At 38.6% G+C, this 22,867-nt stretch overlaps 1 protein-coding gene across 2 annotated transcripts in view; it reads left to right on the forward strand.

Moving 5' to 3' along the window:
- Positions 1–21,927, forward strand: part of LOC149302981 (band 4.1-like protein 4A) — a 96,123-nt gene extending 74,196 nt beyond the window's left edge. The window contains exons 13-24 of one of the 2 annotated variants that reach the window (XM_089481850.1): positions 1,072–1,147; positions 1,835–1,918; positions 5,957–6,064; positions 6,799–6,801; positions 6,873–6,920; positions 10,569–10,646; positions 14,908–15,027; positions 18,252–18,299; positions 19,386–19,454; positions 21,150–21,260; positions 21,464–21,545; positions 21,805–21,927. In XM_089481850.1, the coding sequence (XP_089337976.1) occupies positions 1,072–1,147; positions 1,835–1,918; positions 5,957–6,064; positions 6,799–6,801; positions 6,873–6,920; positions 10,569–10,646; positions 14,908–15,027; positions 18,252–18,299; positions 19,386–19,454; positions 21,150–21,260; positions 21,464–21,545; positions 21,805–21,927 (950 nt within the window). The remainder of the gene's footprint in view (positions 1–1,071; positions 1,148–1,834; positions 1,919–5,956; positions 6,065–6,798; positions 6,802–6,872; positions 6,921–10,568; positions 10,647–14,907; positions 15,028–18,251; positions 18,300–19,385; positions 19,455–21,149; positions 21,261–21,463; positions 21,546–21,804) is intronic. The other variant, XM_089481851.1, reaches the window with a different exon arrangement.
- The last annotated feature ends 940 nt before the right edge of the window (positions 21,928–22,867 follow it).

Consider the following 22,867-nt stretch of genomic DNA (forward strand, 5'->3'; position numbering starts at 1 on the left):
AAAACGCTACCTGTACTTATTGCCCCATAATGTGTAGAAAAAAGCAAAAAAACATAAAAACATTGGGTATTTCTAAGGTTTTTTCATTACCTTTTATAGATGAGTAAAAGATTTTTCAACTAAAAGTTAGAAACAGTCATTTTTATGATGCAATCAAAAACAAAAAGCCCTTCTTGTCCTGAAAAAAACAATATCTAATGTGTGTGGGTTCGGTAAACGGGAAAGAAGAAAATTACAGTTAAACACGAGCAGCGCAGAAATGTTAAAACGGCCATTGGCACGAAGGGTACAAAAAGTAAAATCAGCCTTTGTCATGAAGGGGTTAAGCAGCTAGTCTTGAAGTATAGTCCAAAAACATAGTTATGGGCCATCATGTAAATATGAAATTGAACTGACATGATTTATTTTACCTGAAAGTGCATGTCGATTACTAAAATATATGTAAGATCTTAATTCTTCTGTACACAACTCATATTAAATGAGGAGGTGTTACTCCATCACTCAATCTCTATATTCTTTCATTGTCGTGCACAGCTGTTTTTTTTTTCTAGTGGGTGCATTATGTTTCCATTCAGTGTAATCGTCTTATCTCGCTTAAGAGGCTTTATAGCAGGAAAATGAATGAAAGTATATTTTTCTACTCCCTATTTCATATATATATTAGGTTTATTTCCCTTAACTCTACTGTGTTTACGCATCTAGAATTATAACTGCTTTGCTTTCCCGATGGCATGGATAACCACTCTGCATTCTAAACCTTAACAGAATCTAGGAAGAATGGAACCTTGTAGAAATGCTGACTTTAGCAGAACCTTCTAACTAACCTAACACTTTTACGAATCAGAGCAGTTTGACAATAGGGCTACATCAGCTTCTCACGATTGGCTTCACACGATAATGTTCATCTCTGTCGTCTTAATATACTGTTGCCCCAAGCTGTATTTTGATTTTTGCATAGCTTATTTAAGAAGACGGGGTTGCACAAATTAGTCTAACAAAATTACCTGTAATGCCGATCGACAACAAACTATCTAAATTGACATTATTTTTCAACAGGTTCAATCAATGGAGAACAAGTGACGACAAACATGGAAAGTGGGGAAAATGAAGGAACCACCAAAATTATTGTACCCTCTCCGGTTAAAAGGTGTGTTAAACTTCTTGCATTGTTAAATAATTAGAATGTTCCACAGCATCGATGGTAAAATACTGACAAAGTCCTTGCAGAGAATTATATTATATCAGCTATGGGCATTAACCCCTTTATGACTGAAGGTTTTACATCCCTCAGTGACTAGAGCTTTTTTGCCATTTACCATATCTTCTTTTTTTCCTAATAAATTAGGTAGAACTGATAAAAATACTGGTACTCCCTGATTCATGTTCTGCATCCCTGCATGCATAGGTGTTTTAATTTAAATAGTACACATTTTTACTTTGTGGGCAGGGATGAGTGAATTCTATGCATATTTCTTGCAGGCAGGGTTTGGGTACCGAGTTTTATGTTTGCTATTTTTCTAAAAAAAACTTTTTGGTTCCATTTCATTATTATTTTACTTTTTACTCTTTTTGGCTGGTAATTTTTTTTTTAATAGTTTCTCACTCTTCTCACCTTGATCCCCATTGCTGATCGCAGTACTCATGATCTGCCTGCAGGGGAGTTCATAAGAGTTCTCTGGGGGATCTTGAGTGACCCAATGAGAAACTTTTTACTGTTAACATTGTTTCAGGTGGTGTCGCTGCCAGCAGAGAATGCCCAAACTTGTCATAATCTACTATGCTATAAAACATTTGTTTATTATTTTTTGCGTTTCATTTTTTTTTTTTCTTTAAGCTCCAAAAAAGCCAAACGTGATAACAGCCCAGATACCCAAAGAAGTAAAACAAGTGCACCCTGGGAAGAAAATGGTTCTACTAGGTGAGCAGTAGGACTAAATGTTTATTCTCTAAATTGCATGTTTGCAGGTGGTTGGCCTTGTAGGAAAACAATTTATTTTAAAGGTCTAACCGCAGTAAGCCTGGTATAATGCATTGCTAAATAGGTGCGATTTTTTTTTTGAAACTTAATTTACAAAACTATGTTTCTTGCATGGTTGCCAGGAGGGCTTACCAAGGTTGACTCTTCACCAAGCATTGTTAAATTGGTAAATTGATCTGTTTTAACACTTTACAGTATAAATCCCCCAAGCAATTGTCTGTGGTGCTAGAAATGTATGTGAGCAGCCACCACAAAATATCTCGATCAGCAGATTTGCACTAATCCTCAATTAGTTGTGTAAAATGCAGAATCCATGTTAAATTTAATGCAGATAATTCCCCCATTCTGTCTCTTCCCTAAAATAATCCCATCTGACTGATGCTCACACTTGTGTCCTGCTTCTGTTTTCACAATTTTCCAGCTCTTCAGAAATATCCTCAATCCAGTGCTAGTCTTGTGCTAGTCGTTATTTTTTTTTTTTGCTTTCTGAGTTATTAGATGCTGATGGATTGTTTGTGGAAAGCTAAACTTGTTCTTTTTCATACTTAGTTACTTTAAATTACTCTGGTGTAACTACCCACGTCTAAATGGAAATCTGTGGTATTATTATTATTATTATTACTAAATAATTAGGCTAAAGTATCTTGTCTAGAATGTTTTGCTTAGCCTTGCAAAAAGATGAAATTAATTCATAAAATACAATAAAAAAACAAACCCCTGGAGATTATAGGTATTTCATACTATCCGGTTATGCACCGCTTGATAGGTTTGTGCTGCTAAATGGTTTTCTGCTTAAACCTCTTAAATTGTAATTGTTTCTCCGTAGGATTAATTTTTACTTTACTGCTGCTAAGGTTTAGGGAAACGATTCCTTATACCCTGTTAATTGTTATTCTGCCTGCTTGCCTCGGAGAACAGTTTCTTCAGGTGTTGTAAATACTTTAGTAATACACATTTGACATCATCCACCAACCATTGCATAGGCAACCTACAGATCTCAGAAAAAGTGGGCCGATACTACATTTTTGATGTATATGTCTTTACGGTATACCTTAAAGTGGTGCATGATAAGTATTGTAAATGATCGAATATTATATATTTTTAAAAATATATTTATATTCCCCTCTGCTGTTAGCATACGTCTACTGTGCAGATACATAGACAGTCACCTATGATAGATTTGTACTTGATTGGCACACAATGCATTTGTGGTTGCTGTAGGTGCATGTGCAACATACGTTTCACCTTTTGCACGTTCCACAACATACGTATCAACAAGGGGAAAAAAAATTGAAAATATAAATATTTTATGAATAGTGCTGGTATTACACATATGGAAACGGGAATTTATGTATTTAAAATTGATAAAAAGGTGTTTAAAAGACATTTCTGTGCACACCAAGACATTATCCGAAACAAACCTTTGTGAGACCTTATTCTCAAATACATTTCAATGAGATTAAGGTATGTAGTTTACGACAAGCCTTGTATAGGGTTATATTGCTTGATCCTCATTAAAGTACATCAAGGTGATCTGAGTGTGTCGCCTCCAGGCATCCAGTGATCTAGCTTTAATAAACAGGAAAATATTGTAGGAAAAGGCTGTTCCTTATCCCCCAGCAATCCTTAGATGGTTGTAATGAAATTATGACCTCTGATGATGAGATGCGCTCAATTGTTTACCATTCTGTTGAAACAACTTTTAGAACTAAACCTTCCAGAGGTTTCTCCTCGTCATATGAGAAGTAGGGTGGTGACCACTTGCTCAATGCTATGTAAGTTTGCTCGTGCAAACTTCTGGTAAAAATAATAATCTTGCTTTTGTAAAAGTAATGTTGCATGATGCTTCTGACTGGCATAGACACATTGAAAAATATTTGGCAGCAGATAAGAACACTTTGGCCCATCTAGTCTGTCCATTATTAGTCCGAAGACAAAGTAGCCGGTGCGAAGCAAACCCAGGAGCTCACATCCAGGAGGCTAACCCAGCACTCATTACACTAAATGTGCATCGAGCACATCTCTGACTATCAGACGATCAGACTGCTTACTATAACGCACACACCCTTCGGATTACATTTAACCCATTTTCAATAACCTTCATTTTTTGATAATTAAGTCCTAACCATCTTCTGCAATAACGTATAAGACCTACTAGATATGAGTCTATTCAGAGCATTTGCTAAAACGAGTATCGAATTTCGTCTATTTAAAATATAAGGATTTACATATTGTTCTTCTCCATCAGTTTAGGAGTGCTGTTTGTCGACACACCTTAACTCCGTCACACAAGCAAAAAAAACCCAAAATGACTGAGCTGTTCATTTATGGGGCTGAGTTATCTAATTATTTCCTGAAAATGCTGCGGTTACATTTTATATACATGGGGATATACATTATTAGACAGGATTAACCATGTGTACGTATCAGTCAAGTGACTTAAAGTGCTCAGCAAACTGTGCTCTATGAATATCAAGTAGGTACATGCAGGATTCATGACGTCAGCTTCAAACACAAGGAAAGGCAGACAAAGTAGAAGCCTGCAAAGATGCTTTATTTGGGCAGTGGATGTAACCAAAGAATGTCCATTGTAAGCGGATAGCGATTGCTGGTGGAACCTGTACAGAACTTTGTGCAGACATCTAGAAGAGTTTTTGTACATGCAGAACGGCATAATGTTCAAATTATTTGGTGTTTATGCAAAGACACTCGGAACTCAGTTTAATGAGATACATTTACTCTTTGCCAAACTCACCTGCAGAGATCTTCTGCTGTGAAATATCTGCAATCCAGGCCGCTGACTGAGACTACAATTCTCCTTCTTCCGCACATTGTCTATCCATATTGTATTCTGTTTCTATACACAGCGCTAGGGATCATCCAAGAGATAGATCTACTTTCCCCACACAGCGGTCCAGATGTGTTGTATAAAGACTCAAGCAAAAAATAGAAGAGGAATGAAAAATTGCTATATTTCATATTTATACATTGCGTACAAAATAAATAATAATATGAATGGAAAGTTAGTATATTTCATATTTGTACAAAAAAAAAATCAAATCAAATTCACAATCTGGGCAGATCGACACATATGTATTGCTGTTAATTTTGATACCTTTTCAAATATCCGTGGCCAAAATTCCAACACCAGTGTTAGTCTCAGTCAAGATCACGTTACACACAAGGCAACCTAGGCTACTACCCATAGGCACTGCCCAAGTGTTGGGCTCTGTTTATGGCCACAACATGCAGATACATGTTAATTGCTGTTTTAACAATGTCCTTGGTGTTTTTATAAAGCAGCTTGTTGTTTAAACAGTGCTTGCAGACGGTGATCTGCTTTTATCCTACACCAATACTGGGGATCTGTACTAGATCTCCGCCAGGTTATAGGGGCAATGAGAGAAAATCACCCGTAGTGTATCCTGCCTGGGCAAAGGAGCTCACAACCTGAACACGTGTCTAGAGCTAATGGTCCGCAGCCTGGCAGCTCAGAAAACACACATTGCCGCGTGATCCATGAGGGTCATCATGCAGAAAATGTCAAATAGGGTTGTGTCTCATAGTCCTGGTGTATGTATATAATAAACAACGTGATATACAAAGCATTATTACATACAGAACATGAATACTTTCCATGCTTGAAATGTTCTTTCCAGCTCTGTTCTAAGCAAACGAATCTTTAGAATCTCTACTGTGGTATAAAAGCTGTTATTTTCTAAGAAGCCTGGAAGGGCTTTAGTTAAGTACAATGCTGCTGTCTCTTTCACTACCACTTCCATCAGATCAAATCAGTTTCTGTCCTTAGGGATCTCTCCCTTAAGACTTTATTTCCAAGCTTCTGGAAATGAGCTGTTGTATAGAACTAGTTTCATTGTAGTGTTAGGGGATTTTAGTTATAAAGCCTTAATATGCGTGGTGGATTTTAATACATGAAAAAAGCAACCAAAAGTAAATCAAAAAAACATTTGTTTACAGTGGGCTTTACAATTCTCCCAGTGACCGCAATAAATCACCAAAGTTTCCAACACCTCGGAGGCGCAACCAGTCAGGTAGTGACAATGAGTCAGGACCACCCATACGGAGGTAAGAAGACTTAAAGTGGATCTCTCCACCATCTAAGCTTATGTAACTGTGTTTACACAATAAAATTATATATATATACCATAGGAACATCTGTTGTTTAGATTATGATTGTTGTTGAATGGTCCAGGCAGCATATTTAAGGGGGAAGGGAGTCAATATAGAGGGACACTACACTCTACCATACAGCCACACCAATGGAAAATGCAAATTAAAGCACTTCGGAAATACTTTTAAATTGTAATAAATAAATAGATTAAAAATACTTACCTTCAGTTGTCCCGTTTATGAGCACATACAAGTTTGGAGCTGGGGGCCAAGAGAAGAGACAAATATAGGGGAGGACTCTACAGAGTATCCTCATGGATTTGCAAGTGGAACCAATTTAAAGGAACCACTGAGCTAAGTACAGGAAATCGGCTTTAAAATAGATATATTTAAAAATATCGCCAAGGCAGTTACACTGATTAACCCACAAAAAGGTGCAACTTTTAATGCATGAATTTATTTGTGCTTTAAAAAATGTGACAGTGAAAGTCCTCCTTTAAATATACTCAATTTGATTAAATATGTCATCCGCTCTGTTCATTGCCTTTAACCTGCCCGGTTTGCCCAGGCCTATTTGGCTAAACATCAACATTTTCTCTTTATGTTATATTTTCTGTATCATTTCATATATATTTTTAAAAATACAATTAACAAATACACAAAATGTCAATGCATCATTCTTGAATCAGGCGGTGTTTGTTTGTCCTCCAACCATGCGAGTACAAACATGGATTTTTATGATCATGCTTTTCTTTTTTTATAGGAAAGGACAACACAGTGGTGAGGATTCAGATCTAAAGCACAGGAGGAGGTACGCTGGAACATGATAAATAAAAGATATCTGACATTTCTGGAAAGAAAGCCGTTTGCTTTGACAGCCAAATGGGTAGCTTCTCGCACATTTAACCCTATCTTGGTACTGGGTACTTAACGAAATCGCAGAATACAAATAATATTTCTTTATTGAAATATGAAAATAAAAAGAAATCTTTAATGTTTCAATCCAATAAATTGTCATTATAGAACTAGGGATTTGCCCTTTTCAGAAACCCTAAAGTGATACAAGAATCACAACCAGTGGCGACTCTAGAAACAATATATAGGGGGGGCACACAAGATATCACATTCAAACTGGGGGGGCATTCATAATTTCCAAAAATAATGTGCTATGGAATTATACTTTTGTTATTGGGCTAAAATAATACTTGATCATTCAACATGGGAAGCCTGAAGCCACAATTGAGTGCAACTAATCCTTGAAATAAATATTATAACACAATAAATAACTTTTCCACTAAATGATTTCAGGGCCTTGAACGTTTTGTCCCCTGAAGTCACTACAACTTCAGGAGGGCATTTTATCTCTGGATAAATATAAATTAAATAATTCCTACTGTAAGTTAAGTGCCAGGAACAGATGACCAAACACACACACCAACACAGGCTCTGTCACACCGACACCCAGACACACACACCAGGACAGGCTCTGTCACACCAACACCCAGACACACACACCAGGACAGGCTCTGCCACACCGACACCCAGACACACACACCAGGACAGGCTCTGCCACACCGACAACCAAAAACACACACACACACACACATCAGGACAGGCTCTGCCACACCCACATCCAAACACACACACACACCAGGACAGGCTCTGACACACTGACACCCAGACACACACACCAACACAGGCTCTGTCACACCAACACTCAGACACACACACCAACACAGGCTCTGTCACACCAACACTCAGACACACACATACCAGGACAGGCTCTGCGACACCGACAACCAAACATACACACACACACCAGGACAGGCTCTGCCACACAGACACCCACACACATCAGGACAGGCTCTGCCACACCCACATCCAAAAACACACACACACCAGGACAGGCTCTGCCACACAGACACCCACACACATCAGGACAGGCTTTGCCACATCCAAAAACACCCACACACACCAGGACAGGCTCTGCCACACTGACAACTGAACACACACATCAGGGCAGGCTCTTCCACACCCACATCCAAACACACACACACACACACAGACAGGCTGTGACACACTGACACCCAAACACACACCCTAGGACAGGCTCTGCCACACTGACAACTAAACACACACCAGGACAGGCTCTGCCACACCAACACCTATACACACACACCCGAGGACAGGCTCTGCTACACTGATAACCAAAAACACACAAACAGCAGGACACAATCCACGTCACAGACGTCTGCATCAGGATGGATTTTTCACACTGCATTGTCGTTTATACCCCCCTTAGTGTTTTTGCCCCTGCTGCCCATATATATTAATATTAGCCCCAGTTGCCGATAGCAGGTATAGATCAACACATTAACACACAAACCAAGCTTTGCATGGATAGATCAACTGAAATTCACCTGTGATCTCAGCACTGAAGATATATATCAAATAAACAGAATCAGACATACAAATCCTGTATTTGCAGGTATACAATAATAATATATGAAACGTAGCATCGCAGGTATAGATCAAATAAATACATGGAAACAGCATTGCAGGTATTAATCAACTGAATAAGACATACAAACACTGTATTTGCAGGTATACATAAATAATGTATGGAAATATATAGATATGGATCTACAGAATAACGCAAAAACCCAGCTTTGCAGGTAAAGATCAATTGGAATTCACATAAAAACACGGCATTAAAAGGTATATTTAAAACCCCCTAAATTACATTCATAGATCACAGGTTGCGCACCCCAAAGCCGGCCCTGCCGTCCACACTGCCCACACAGCAATCACACTCCTATCATACCCAGGCAACCAGTAAATGCTGGTACCTAGGCATGATGGGACTGTGCTTGCTGTGATTGCTGTTAGCAATCACACTCCTATCATGCCAGGTCAGCCAGTACATGCTGGTACAGGGTGGCTGTAAGTGATGTGCAGACCCCATACTGCTGGCAGCATCAATATACAAGGGGGGCAGCTAGCTAGGTTTTAGCATGTACTGGCTGACTTGGCATGATAGGAGTTTGATTGCTAACAGCAATCAAAGTCCCATCATGCCTAGGTTCCAGCACTTACACATCCAACCAGTAAATGCTGAAACCTAGGGATGATGGGACTGTGATTGCTGTTAGCAATCACACTCCTATCATGCCAAGTCAGCCAGTACATGCTGGTACAGGATGGCTGTAAGTGATGTGCAGACCCCATACTGCTGGCAGCACCCATAGACAAGGGGGGCAGCTAGCTAGGTTTCAGCATGTACTGGCTGACTTGGCATGATAGGAGTGTGATTGCTAACAGCAATCACAGTCCCATCATGCCTAGGTTCCAGCACTTACACATCCATGCTATCACACACTTCATTCACAGATTCATTCCCTCAATCATACATTCTCATTCAAACTCCCTCCCCACCCCCTTACCTGCACTGCAGCTCCTTGATGCCGCTCACAGACTTCAGCAGAGGGCGCGGCCTCCCTCTGTGTTCTCTGGTAAAGCACAGAGGAAGCGGGACTGGAGCAGAGTCATGTGATGTCACGTGAACTCTGCTAGGTTCCGCTTCCTCTTTGCAGTACAGAAGACCCTCCCACAGGTAAGTAGCCGGGCTCGAGGTGCGGCCCGCGTAAGATCGGTTGCCTTGGCTGCCGATCTTACTCGGGCCGCACCCTCTCTCTCCTCGGCGTTTAAAAATACATTAAAAAAAAGAAAGAAAGACGGGATCCAAATTTAGCAGGGGGGCAACAGGGGGGGCAAAGATTAACCTAGGGGGGGCAATTGCCCCCCCTTGCCCCCCTGTAGCGACGCCACTGATCACAACTATGTTTCAAATTCAGTGAATTTAACTCTTTGACCTTCAAAAAGAAGGCTTGACCTTCAAAAAGACTTGACCTTCAAAAAGACATTGATATTTCTTTATATAAAATGAATCAAACACTTTCTGGCTTGGCTTTTTTAAAATATTCACTACAGTTTAAATAAAAATTTGGGTCTACGGTTCTAACACGTAATTCATACACTTTAGATAACTGGACTGATATGACAGCCATGGGGTAACTTGGCTCATTGATGATTATGGATGCGGCAGGATTATGGAAACCACCCTGAGCTGCACAATTCTAAGTTGGGTTCAGTTTGGCAGCATTCCCAGGTTGTTACTATAGTAACGTCAACCTGATTTTCATTAAAGGAGGTAAATGTATAACACATACCTCTTTTTTAAGCTTTATATACTTTATTTATACTTTTAAGCACCACAGACAAGACTTCATATGCTACTTCTTAAAATATTGTTAACTAGGATATCTTAGAAAAGGATTCATTGAGTGCTTGTGCTTCTTTAGTAGCTATATTTTTCGTGACCTGTGATTTATTTTTCCTTTAGCAGACAGACAGGTATTGTTGTAAATCATATATTCATGTTATTGGACTTCCTTTCCAGATCCCGATCACGTTGTAATACCAGCAGTGGTAGTGAGTCGGAAAACTGCATCAGAGAGCATCGGAAAAAGAGAAACAGGTAAGTTTGGTATTAGTGCGTTCCACAGAGGGGAACGTTCTACTTAACTACTGCATACCTAAATGCAAATGCAGACCTTAGATATAACATGGGCACACTATATAGCAATACTTACCAGTCTATATAAAGATATGTGTGTGCACATTTAACATAACTTTCTTCCATTTCTCGTATATGAATGACCTCTTTTTCCAATAGATTGTTTTTAAGGGCTGGTGGACATCTGTGCTTTGGCAGCCTGTTCTATCAAAATTAAAAAAAAATGTTACTGAGGTCTGTCTGATTTTTTTTTAAATTAAAGATACAGTTATTAATGCTGGAGAACAGATACATTGTTCTTCAGTCCTTCTTGCTTTGTGTGTGGAAAGGTCCTCTGATTATTCTGATTCCTACATTTACATTCTATAAATGTTGGGAAAACCCTGAAGAGGCTCCAACTATACAAAAGAACAAGCAGTAGCATAAATCTGTAGACCTTCTAGTTAAGAAAACAAAATGTAACAGGTGTTTCTTTAAAGGGACACTCCAGCCGATATATGGCCTTTAATGCGTATGATAGCTGAGTGGTCCCTTTAAGTTTTGTTGGTGTCCTCCTTGCAAATACATGGAGGCGTTCTACAGAATCGACCATATTCATTTCTTCCTTTTTCATCCCCTTGCTACTTGCGGAGATGTGCGCAGCCAAACGCATCTCTTGCCGTGCGATACGTTTACTGCCTGTTCCAGCCGGTGTCACGAGGCAGAGTCCTTTAACATGCATTCATTGGGGAAGTTTTCATTTAACGTATTAATGTTATACTTGTTACTTAAGAAAACCATAAATTGTTCCATTACTCATTCATATCACACATTATTAAGGGACCTAGTATCTATCAAGTGCTTTAGATAGAGTAAGAGGCAGTGTAGACAGGGATAAAGAGGTAAACAGCAACAATTGTGGTTGGAGAACTTCCCCATATAGTTCTATGGCTGCTCCCCGCAGTATGATTTCATGTATAATGACATATTGAAGACTTCTGTTCAAATAGGAAAGTATCGAGAGGATGACTGCTGTATGCAGTATATCCATGACTAGTTGCTTTTGAAATGCTTATTAAACCCAGCGAGCTCCATCTAGTGGTACAGAAAATGTAGCTCGTGTTCAGATATTAAAAACACTGAGAAGAGTCAAACACGCAGGATCCCTTTCACATTTTGGCAGTTGAGGTGATCATCTTGCAAAAAGAGATCTTGAACTTGATTGAAGTAAACTCTCTAAATCCCAATGGGAATGATGCCTGGTTTACAATGTAAGTCCATGGCCAGAGAGGCAAAAACACAGGGTACCAGCAATGCTTTCAGCCTTTCAATGCCAACACCTGCAACGTAGCATTAAAAAGAAGCTTCTACACTACTCCTACACTAAATGATATGCTACCAGACTAGTATTTGTTGCATCACATTGACAGTCACTTCCATAGGGATATTTTCTGAGCCAATCATATATTTTACAATTCAACTCGATATTTTACACATAAATGTAATATTTTGTATAAATAATTTAGTAATTAACTATTTCAGTTGATACATATTAAAAGCAGAAGAAATATAGTCACTTCGAAACAAACATCAGCGACTTCAATACTTGATTCTAGACGGGTCGCTAAATCGATCTCCTTCATTCATTAAAGAAGAAAGGGATTGCTAAGCTTTCCATTGTTTTATTTTGTCATAAAATGACGCACTGTTTTTATTCAGTTGCCTAATTTTAATAAAAAATTGTGGAATTTTGGGAAGGCACTCATGCTGATTTATAGCAGGGCAGTGACAATTAGGTGTTTATTGGTAGATGATTTTCCGTGTAATGCCAAACGCACTAACTCGCTGGTTCATTATTTAAACTCTTGATAATATGATTTTATCTGTTAATTTGTAACATATGGGTAAAAAAATATTTGTGTCGCTCTCAAGCAGTGCATATTGATCATCCACAGGCTAATCGTCTAACTGCTCAGGCAACATCCCCCCTGCCATACTCACACTAACACACACACTGACCTCATTTTCTTTAAGCTCTTGGCTTGTCATGATCAATACAGAAGTCAGCTTCGTGGTAAATGAATTGCCTCGCAGTAATACAAATCAGAGAAAGGGCTCATAAACTATATAATAATGAGCCTCTTTACAACACAGAATAATGTTCTTCAATCCAATATTGATAAAGCAGCTAAGCGATCGTTGTCCACTTGTAATACTGCTTTATAATTTGTGGTTATGTATCACATTAACCTCGTGGGAGGTTTCTATGCAGCAAAAATAAAATACTCGATAGGGATGCCAGAGAGCCAGGGCTGCAATCGAAACAAGCATATGCAGAGCAATTTTAGTGCAATCACCATGGCAACCTATGGATTTTTTTACCACTTTTCACCAGAACTGATCCTTATACATAACTCCCAAGGTGCTTACAAAACTGCATGATTTTCCCTTTCTTTTGTTAGGCTGCTGATTGGTGCTTATTGGTTTAAGCAGCCTTGGTAAGGATGGGATGAGGAGAAAGGAGATGCATAGATTTCTATGAAGTTAACACTTTTTTAAATTTAAATAAAAAATTTAAATTTAAATTAATTAAATATCTCTAAAATCGACTGCCAAATAAAAATCACCAGCTATAGCTAGCTTTTATTAATTTAGTTATGCTAAAAGCTCTGACCGTGACAGTAGCCTCTTTAATAATTGAACTAAAAAGAATATGAGCGATTTGGGAAATCACGAAATGTTTAATTCCCTCTTGTTCCAACTTCAAGCAGGGTTAACAGTTAGTCAGCCCCTAAGAGCAGAGTTCAGAGAGAAGAAAGCCACTTGTTATTATAAATTATTTCCAGCAGAAGTTGGCGCAGAACGCGAGCATGTCAGAAGTCTTTAGAATCTTTCTTGGTCACAGCAGGAGGTTGTCTTTGCGTGCTGTAGCTCTGGAAAATTGCATGTGAAATTGCTTACATTAATGTCATTATGGGTTTCCTTGCTTTTCTTGTCTGTGTGATGAGTTTGTAATTCCCATCTAGTCCTATCACCCTCTTAAAGTGCTCTTAACCTGTCAATTAAATTTCTGCTTTCTTGGCATCGGTCAGCGGGTTATTTTCCATTGAGTTTATTTTTACAAATAAAAAATTGTTTTTTTACTAAATAAAAAAGTTAAGTTTTAATCACCTTGTTGTCAGCCACTGTACAATAGTGCTATCATATTGGCCATGTAAGGCAACAAGGACAGTTTAAGGTTCTCAAGCTGAAAAGTCACCAATCCAGTTCATTTTTAGGGTAGGTAGGTTTTACATCAGTAGATAAAGACTTAGACATACAACTCACCTGTAGGAGAATTAAAGCTCTGTTCTGCATTACAGGTCTTCCCCTTTAGGACAGTTAAAGGGACATTGCAGCCATCATATAGCAATGCCCCCCCCATATGCATTTGCCCCTTTACCCATCCCCCAGGTATTTTCCCTGCACGAGATGTTTTCAGTAATATATCATGGGTGCCTGTTCAGACCCCTGTGTGCAAAGTACTCCAATAATTTCAGTTGGAGCACTTTCCTGCCACTGATCGGCTTTATCTCAACACACACTTCATTAGATATATGTGACTGCACCAAGTGGTCCTTCTGTACATCACTACATTAATATTTCATACATTACTAGTACTTTTTGTTTTTTTGGAGGGTGACCCGATTGAAACAAATATAGGCTATCATGCTGATGCTGTAAGAATGAATGTATTCTCACTTGTAGCAGTTTGTTGGTTTGAGATGTCTGTGCAGTTCTTGCTATCATGTTTTGTACATAGAGATAGAAATGTGGTATAGTAACCTTCGGCATGACAAAAAATGTTTATGATTTTGGCTCATACCTCTGGTAGGAGTAACTCTCTTCCCTCTCTTTTTAAAATCTTAATATTTTGAGTAATGGGTTAATTAAGCGCTGTGTATATATTGGATCGCTTGACATGACCGAATTGCATTATTTTCTCAAACCTCTGTTACTAGGTGAGCCAGTACTTTGTGTTCTTTATATTAAGTTGTATGTGGCATTTTTTTGTGGATCCACAAAAACAGACAAATTCATCTAGCAGCCAATAACTACGTTTACAAGCTTATTTGGTGCCGACTGTTTCTTTTCTTGACTAATATTGTCCAATCTATGTAATATGGTAGTAATGATAGGATACCTTGGCAGTATTAGTCACATAAAGGTTCTTGTGCAAAAACTTACTGAGCTTCTATTGCAGGTTACGGCAGGAAAATGACATGGTCGATTCTGCCCCTCAGTGGGAAGCCGTTTTAAGAAGACAGATGGAGAAGAATCAGAATGAGCCCAACTACCGAAGATCCAGGCACCGGTCACGATCGTACGTAAACTATACTGATGTTTTCCTAAAGCATTTGTTACTGAAACACTGCTGAAAGCATTACTGATACTAGGTATCAAGTATCAATTGATATTTAATGTAAATTAGTACCTGTAAGACTTGCAGGTCTTAGGGCTCGTACATGCTGTACAGAATGCACATATGCTAATATCTACATGGTATTACCCATAATTACCGCTACAAATTAAGTGGCCAGACTTCAGACAGTCTGCTCATAAAAGAAAATACAGCTATCGTTCACAAAGCAGTGTCGACAAATATAGCTTATCTTTCCTACTCTTTGTAATATATATTGATGACCTGTTCATTAATTGGTCTGTGCAAAGAAATTTTCGTTTAATGCAGCAAAAAGCATTAATTACAGTAAGAACAATAAAGATGTGGAATCCACTACCCACAGACATTGTGCTATCAAAATTAATAGATGCCCTTAAATACAGGCTATATGATTTTTTTAAGCAAAGAATATACAGGGATATAATTATTATGAGGACATGACTAGTTATATCTCGTTGATCCACTGAAAAATCCAATTGACATTTTGGAAAGATTTTTTCCCTTTTTTGTCTTCTTCTGGATTTGCCGTAAGGTTGAACTTGATGGGCTTGTGTCTTTTGTTAACCTAAATCACTATGTTTCTATGATCTCCTAGCATACTAGAAGAGCAGCCATACTGATAGATGTCCCCATAGTGCATCATATCGATGCCACATTGACACATTGTAATATTGCTAATATGAAGTGCCATGCATATTACCTTTATGTTGTGCTGCGCTGTGTGCTATTACAGTCGGCCTGTTACAGTTACGGGTCGCTGCGCTGATTACTTTTAATTCTCAGTAATTTAATGTCCGGTTTGAAAGAAACTTGGCACAAGTGACGGCAGTTTGTTCTTTGTCCCCAAGCTGTAGCAGTCTGTGCTTTTACCGACAAAACACAAGCTTAGCGGTAGCGCTTATTAAACTAATTACTCTCCATAAGTGTGAATGCGCTGGCTTTTATTTTGTATCTGTATATTAATGTAAAACACAGCACTCATTTATTATACATATACATATATATGCTTGAATGTCTTTTTCTTTAGCAATACACGTTAAAATGTACTTCTTTATACTGAATATCTTAGTACATGGGCAGACTTTGTGATTACAATACAGCATAATAATAATTATTGATGATTACTCTGAAATTATGGAAGCCCCGTGCGCAGCCTTTAGGTTTCAGTTTTCACATTAATATTGAAATGGGATGTGGACATCCTAGTTCTTGGTGTCCAACTAGTATGCAAATATAAGGTCTGCACTGCTTGGTAACGCAGAAAAATGAGATAAATGAACACTAAAACCAAACAACAAAAATCACTTTGATAGGATATCTGCAGGGCTCATTATTTTATGACAATGAACTTTCTGCTATGCAAAGAATGTATCCAGAATGACTCTATTAACACAATTTATTACACTGGTTTGGTACATTGTAATTTTTTGCATCTTAACTCTCGTTACTAAAAAAACAGCTTTTTCTTTAATCCCAGAGATCGCAAAGCATTTGGATTTAATGAGAAGTGAAGATGATAAAATATGTCCAGAAAGTAGCCAATCACAAAAACAAATATTATAGGGTTCAATGTTGGATTCCTTGTTTTAATAGTGCCTTTAGTGTATTCAGTAAACCAAGTTGTTCTTTCACATTTCATGTGGTTGTCCCCTGCTCTCAGGAAGCAGCCCTCGCTATCTGTACATGCGCAAGCACTAGGCGTACTCATTCTCAAGCTCCCGATATATTATTCGACATCAGGTCAGTTTAGAATTCGACAGAGCCCAACATAATACTGCCACTAAAGTCTGATAGGTAGGCTAAATAAATTAAAATAAATGCCCAAAATGTTAGAACTTTTCCCAAAGACATAGGAACCGCATGTTTTCCATGAAGGGTTTATAAAATAGCGTGATAGGCCATGATGAATGCCTGCAGACATTAAACTGCCCCAGGTATTGCAAATGGAAGGTCTCAGAGTGACTATTAGAGAAGAGGTTAAAGCTAACAGCGGGCAGTTATTGGCTTGATTTGTTTGTATCAACCTTACATGTACACAATTTAATTGTCGAACGCTGTGCTCCAAGCTCCCCGCTGTACTCTAATGAGCCTGTAGATTTATTGGAGGTGCTGCACAGAGACACAATAGAGACATAATGACCGAGCAAGAAATCCTGCCCAGCTGGTGGAACCAGCGCTACCAGCATGATACAGAAAACATGATATGAATTGGATTTCCAATAAATGGCTGCTTCACCTCCAAGAGGGTTAAAATATGTCTAATGAAGTATAATATTGATGCAAAGAATGCACTGGACAGAAATATTGTATCTTAATTTGGTAAAAGCCTTCTACCTAGCAGTCTCAATCCTCCCATCCTAATGTATGTCTGTGGGCATGTTAGCTGAAGCCAGGGCCGGCCCAAGGCAAAATTTTAAAATGCCGCCCCCCCCCCTTATCTACCCTTCCTCCGTCCCTGCCGCCCCCCCCCCCTTGTACTTACCTTCCAGCAGTCCTGTGGCGAGCCTCCCTGTTCGGTCTCGGTGCCGGCTATGAGGAAATCTTCCGGCACTCAGCATTACAAGCCGGCACCGAGACCGAACAGGAAGACTCGCCGCAGAGGAGAGAGAGAGGGGCGCCGAGCGGGTACTGACAGCTTGGTAAGCGAAAACCACTCGGCGCCCCTTTCTCTCTCTTTCGCTTTAAAAAAAATAAAATAAAAAAATAAAAAAAAGGGCTTGGGGCCTGGAGCGGTTGCCCCACTCGGCTCCATTGTCGGGCCGGCCCTGGCTGAAGCATTAATACAGGCGCTTTAATTAATACCTCCCAACATTTCACATGTCCATAGAGGGACACTTTGGGATGTCACTTTGTGTCCTGTCAATAGCTATTTAGGTAAGACATTAAAAAGAGTAATGTGTTATATTCACGCAATGTTTAAATAGAGGTTTCGGATGTTTCTATATATATTTTTTCCTTAAGAGCTGCTGTTATGCGCTCAACATTCTGAGGTCCATCAGGGAAGGAAAGGGGACACAGGGATTTGGGATCCATTTTTGGGAAATCCTTTTCGACTTTATTGCCTGTGAATGAATTTAACAATTTACGGAAAAGGTGTGGGAAATTTAAAGTTAATCTGTGTTTTGCCTGCTTTTGCCAATTGACAGGAGAAGCCCAGATGTTCAAGCAAAAGAAGAACTGTGGAAACATATTCAGTAAGTAACATATGGCTACAAACACACTGCATACACACACATATAATCAGTTCAATACAATCATCAATACATTTATTTAATGAGTGAAATATTAATGCATGAAAAGTTAGGTTTAATAATTCCACAGGTACGTAGCTGCTGACACTGCCACATTATAAAAGATAATACTGCTTGTTTAATTTCCACAGAGCAGCTGCCTTGTCCAATGACTTACTATATCTCCAGCCAACCTGAACCTACGTAGGATTCCTTTATGCTGGCTGAGCATTATGGGATTTGTAGCCTGCTTCTGTAGTGCCAAAGATGCGCCCAAACATTTTTGTTTTATGCATTGAAAAGTAACATTCTTGTAAGTGAGGTGTGACCCCCAGTCAGTGCACTTCTATTGTCACCTACATTCACAAATCCCTTTATACTAATTATTTCTATGTGATTAAGCCTTTATGTCTATGACAGGGCCGGCCCAAGGCAAAATGCCGCCTGGGGCGAATTTTAAAATGCCGCCCCCCCCCCCTTATCTACCCTTCCTCTCCCCCCCCCCCTTGTACTTCTCTCTTTCGCTTTAAAAAAAAAAAAAAAAAGTGCCGCCTGGAGCGGCTGCCCCACTCAGCTCCATTGTCGGGCCGGCCCTGGTCTATGATATACCAAAAGTAACATGCTAGGGATTTATATTAATTCACAAATTAATCAGCAATCTGTCGTGTCTATCACTAGGTTTGTCTTTGCTACAAATGCCACTTTCCCTGAGCTGTTGAATAGCTAAGGATGATTTCAATTGCATTGTACCTGTATATTATATACAACATCTCCGGAACTATTCTTAAATTTGGATTTGAACAAGTATTTTACATGAGTATACAGCATAACTGTTGAGCGTCTCTATGATCTGAGCGGTAGAAATAAAAGCCTCCTTTGGAATATCGACTCTAAAACTTGCATATTTTTCCCGCTCTTACTAGGAAACGTTGTTTTTAAACGCAGCTTCCATATTCTTTCCAGAAGAATTATTTGTTGTTGCAAATATGGACATGAGAATGAACTGTTGTGTTAATTGCTAATTTGTTGACTTTGTTGGTCACTTTTCAGGAAGGAACTTGTTGATCCCTCAGGCTTATCTGCAGAACAATTAAAGGAAATTCCATACATGAAAATAGAGTAAGTTTACTTGCCATTAAATTGACCCAACGTATTATATGTCAATAGTCTTTCTGTAATTATGGTACTGAGCAGTTCAAAGCCGGGGGAGGCTGCTAAAAACTGAAATTTTGGATGATATAATTTTCACCAAGCCTTATTAGTGTGAGTTGTCCACAGAAGCTGGAATGCCGCTGGCTGCCTACCTGAGGATTAAAGAGAATTGAAGTGTCAGAAAGGATAAAAAAAAATCAGTGAATTAGTCAATGTGGGATTTTTAGCAGACGTGAAATGGTGACAGAGCGGTTTATAGTATGTTTACAGTAGTATGCTTCCTAAAGGCCAGTCCGGGCCTACAAAATCAAGACATTTTAGAATGGGCCTACATGGATCTGACGTACGTAAGTGCAGTAGTAACGTGACGACTGGTATGATGCTGGTTTAATAATTTACGTTATACCGCAAGCTTATGTTGGGATTATTATTGTGGCGTTTCTAAAATGTCTTGATTTTCTAGGAGATTAGGTGACATTCTAATATGGTATACTATTACCGTTATAGTCTATTATAGGGTGTGTTTGTTATAGGGAGAGCTGAATTAATAAGCTCCAGTAAACCGATTTCACGGTGGAGCCTCAAAACAGGGCGAGTTTGACAGAATCATGTAGCACGGGGCAATAAGCTGAATTAGCATCCCTTAGCTTAGTGACATACATTTTAGTGCAGTTTAGGTAATTAAAGAAAGCGAAAGGTGATCTGATTGCGTTTGCTAGATCGTTTGTCTTTTTTAATGAAGCATCAAACCAGGTGGCATTGTAATTGTCTCTGAATCCCTTCCCTGTGCATTAATAATTATAACCGGGGGATTACTGCGATGCTATTGCAGTGTACCAGACAGCTCTGTGACTTTACTGGGCATTATGATGAGCATAACGAGCCACTGAGCTTAACTTTCAGCAGCTTGGCTACCCCTGTTTAATGCATACAACCTTATAGTTTAAACAATGCATTATGCAGGGTCCGCCCAGCCTATTATATAGGTGAATGCCAGTGGGCCAAGCTTTTTATATTGCAGATTGCATAAAATTGGTGAGTTGAAACTGGAACTTTCCCCCAAACTTCCACTATAGTGATTAAACATTAGACATTTTGAGTTCAATATTTTATAACGCTGGTTACAGTTTATAAAATACCGTTATAAATTCAATTTGTATGAAAGTGAACCCAGTGAAAACATAATAATTTTGTTTAATTTTTTTGTAAGGGGCTTAGGTATCAAATGTTAAAATGACTTTTTAAACAAATTAGAAGCCACCATGAAAGCATTGGGATGAGAATTAATGTGTATGGATGTTACTGGCAACCGTTTAAATGATAAATAAATTAAATGTATATTATTTTACATCCCCTTTTGTTTCCTACTTCTAATAGACTTAGAACACATTGTATATCACCAAAAGCAACATTAATCTATATGTGTTGTAATGAAATTCTTCATACAGCTGTATCCAATGTATATGAATCTATTATAAAAACCTAGACAATGAGATTGATGGAAAATCCACCTGGCCGTTCCAGTTGGTCCGTTCTTTTAACTCTTGCTGCAGTGTGAGAGTGAATATGCCATCTTGAGATCTGTGAAATTAGCCCAGGACTCCACCTGAACTCATATTTAACATTATTATCCAACAACCTTTACTATCATCTATTTTTCAGGACCCAAGGGGACCCTATCCGAATCCGGCACTCGCACTCTCCACGCAGCTTCCGCCAGTATCGGAGGTCCCAGTGTTCTGATGGGGAGAGATCAGTCCTTTCGGAAGTCAAGTAAGCTGCAGGGGATATTTAACAGCAATATCTTTTAAAAATGCACAAACAAACCTAGATTCTGATCTCTCGCATACTGAACCTAGCTTAGTTGTAAAAGCCCATTTATAATCTATGGTTACCACCTCTGGAAGCAGCACATTATAGAAACCCACAGAATGGTATTTATTCAACATTTTTTTATCTTTTTTTTTCCTTTCCAGTGTGAAAAACGACCTAGTGCCTCCTCTGCCTGTGATACGTGCCTCAGACACCCATTGTCTCAGTGGGACTTCTTCTCACCAGGTTTGTAAAATAAAATAAAATAGAATATAGAACTTCACTGTCCCTATAAAAAATATTAGATGTAAGTTTTTACCACAATTGTCCAGTTTGTATAAAAAATTAAAAAAACCTATGTGGAGAGTAGTGTCATTCAGTACTATTATTATTTGTGTGTAGATATATTTTTTGGGGGGTTTAATTATGTTACATTCTCTGTGTGTTTTAACTTAACTTTATTAAGTTATTATTAAGTTATTATTTATTTATCCTTTTTTTCCAGAGAAGGACAGGATCCAAGGACAGCCTGATTGAAGCTAACGTTTCTCCTCACGGCAGGGATGGGAAACATAGTGTAAAGACAGTGAAAACCATACAGGCCTCACGCCTAACGGCAGAAACTTGATTTCATTTAGAGATAGGGAGGTTCCTTGGACTATGAAGACATTGACTAGGGACCCGCTCTAACAATATTGTTCTTATACAAATTCTATGTTGAATTGTAGGACATCGCCTTGGACTTTAAATTATTGATGCCGATGGGGCAATTCATAGTAGTTATGGACTTTTTATACAATGTGCTTCAAGCCACTCAGTCCTTTGCAAACATCCAGTAATATTTGTGGAAATGCAAGTATTTATGAATTCCAACTGCGGAGGAAAAAATTAAAACAAGAATCTTTGTGTCATGTACGTCACCGCCGGTGTTGCAGTGGAAGATACACTATCGCCATGTATGCTGCTTCCCTTTCCAATTGCACCATGGGGCGTTGTGTTAGCCAATGGAATTCCTCTGTTTAATGTTTAAATACGAAGTATGAATTCTGAAAAGAAAGCTAATCACAGTAAGCACCATTGTTTCAAGCATTAGAAGATGGACTGTACACTGGTTGTTTAGCACTCTACTGCTAGGTTTTAGTTGCTCCAAAAATGCTTCATGTACCATGTGAAATTTGTAAAACTGGATTTTTTTCTTCATTAAATGTTTTTTTTTCTTTTGCAGTATTAAATTCAAAGTATTTAAAAAAAATACAGATTTAGCCGCGTTGAATGCTTGATTTTGTGGGTAGACTTGAGCTACAATTAATGATCTTGTAGTTCTTTTTCCCCTTCCCCTAATAACTAACGATGCTCCCTCTTGAAAAATCCGACAGATATATATGCTGCAGATATACCCCTAATATATAATAATCTTTCCAGTCTGAATGACTTATAATGGACCCAAAGCAAAAGGTAAGCAAACCATGATGGCGCGTTACAATGCATATTAAAGCATGGTCTTATGATTATTTTACAAATAGATCAAATCCTACCCATCAGTCTGTATTCACTTTTCTACTCTGTAT

The sequence above is a fragment of the Sceloporus occidentalis genome, unplaced genomic scaffold (assembly GCF_023333645.1).
Source record: "Sceloporus occidentalis isolate IW3139 unplaced genomic scaffold, rSceOcc1.0.p SCAF_16, whole genome shotgun sequence".
NCBI lineage: Eukaryota > Metazoa > Chordata > Lepidosauria > Squamata > Phrynosomatidae > Sceloporus > Sceloporus occidentalis.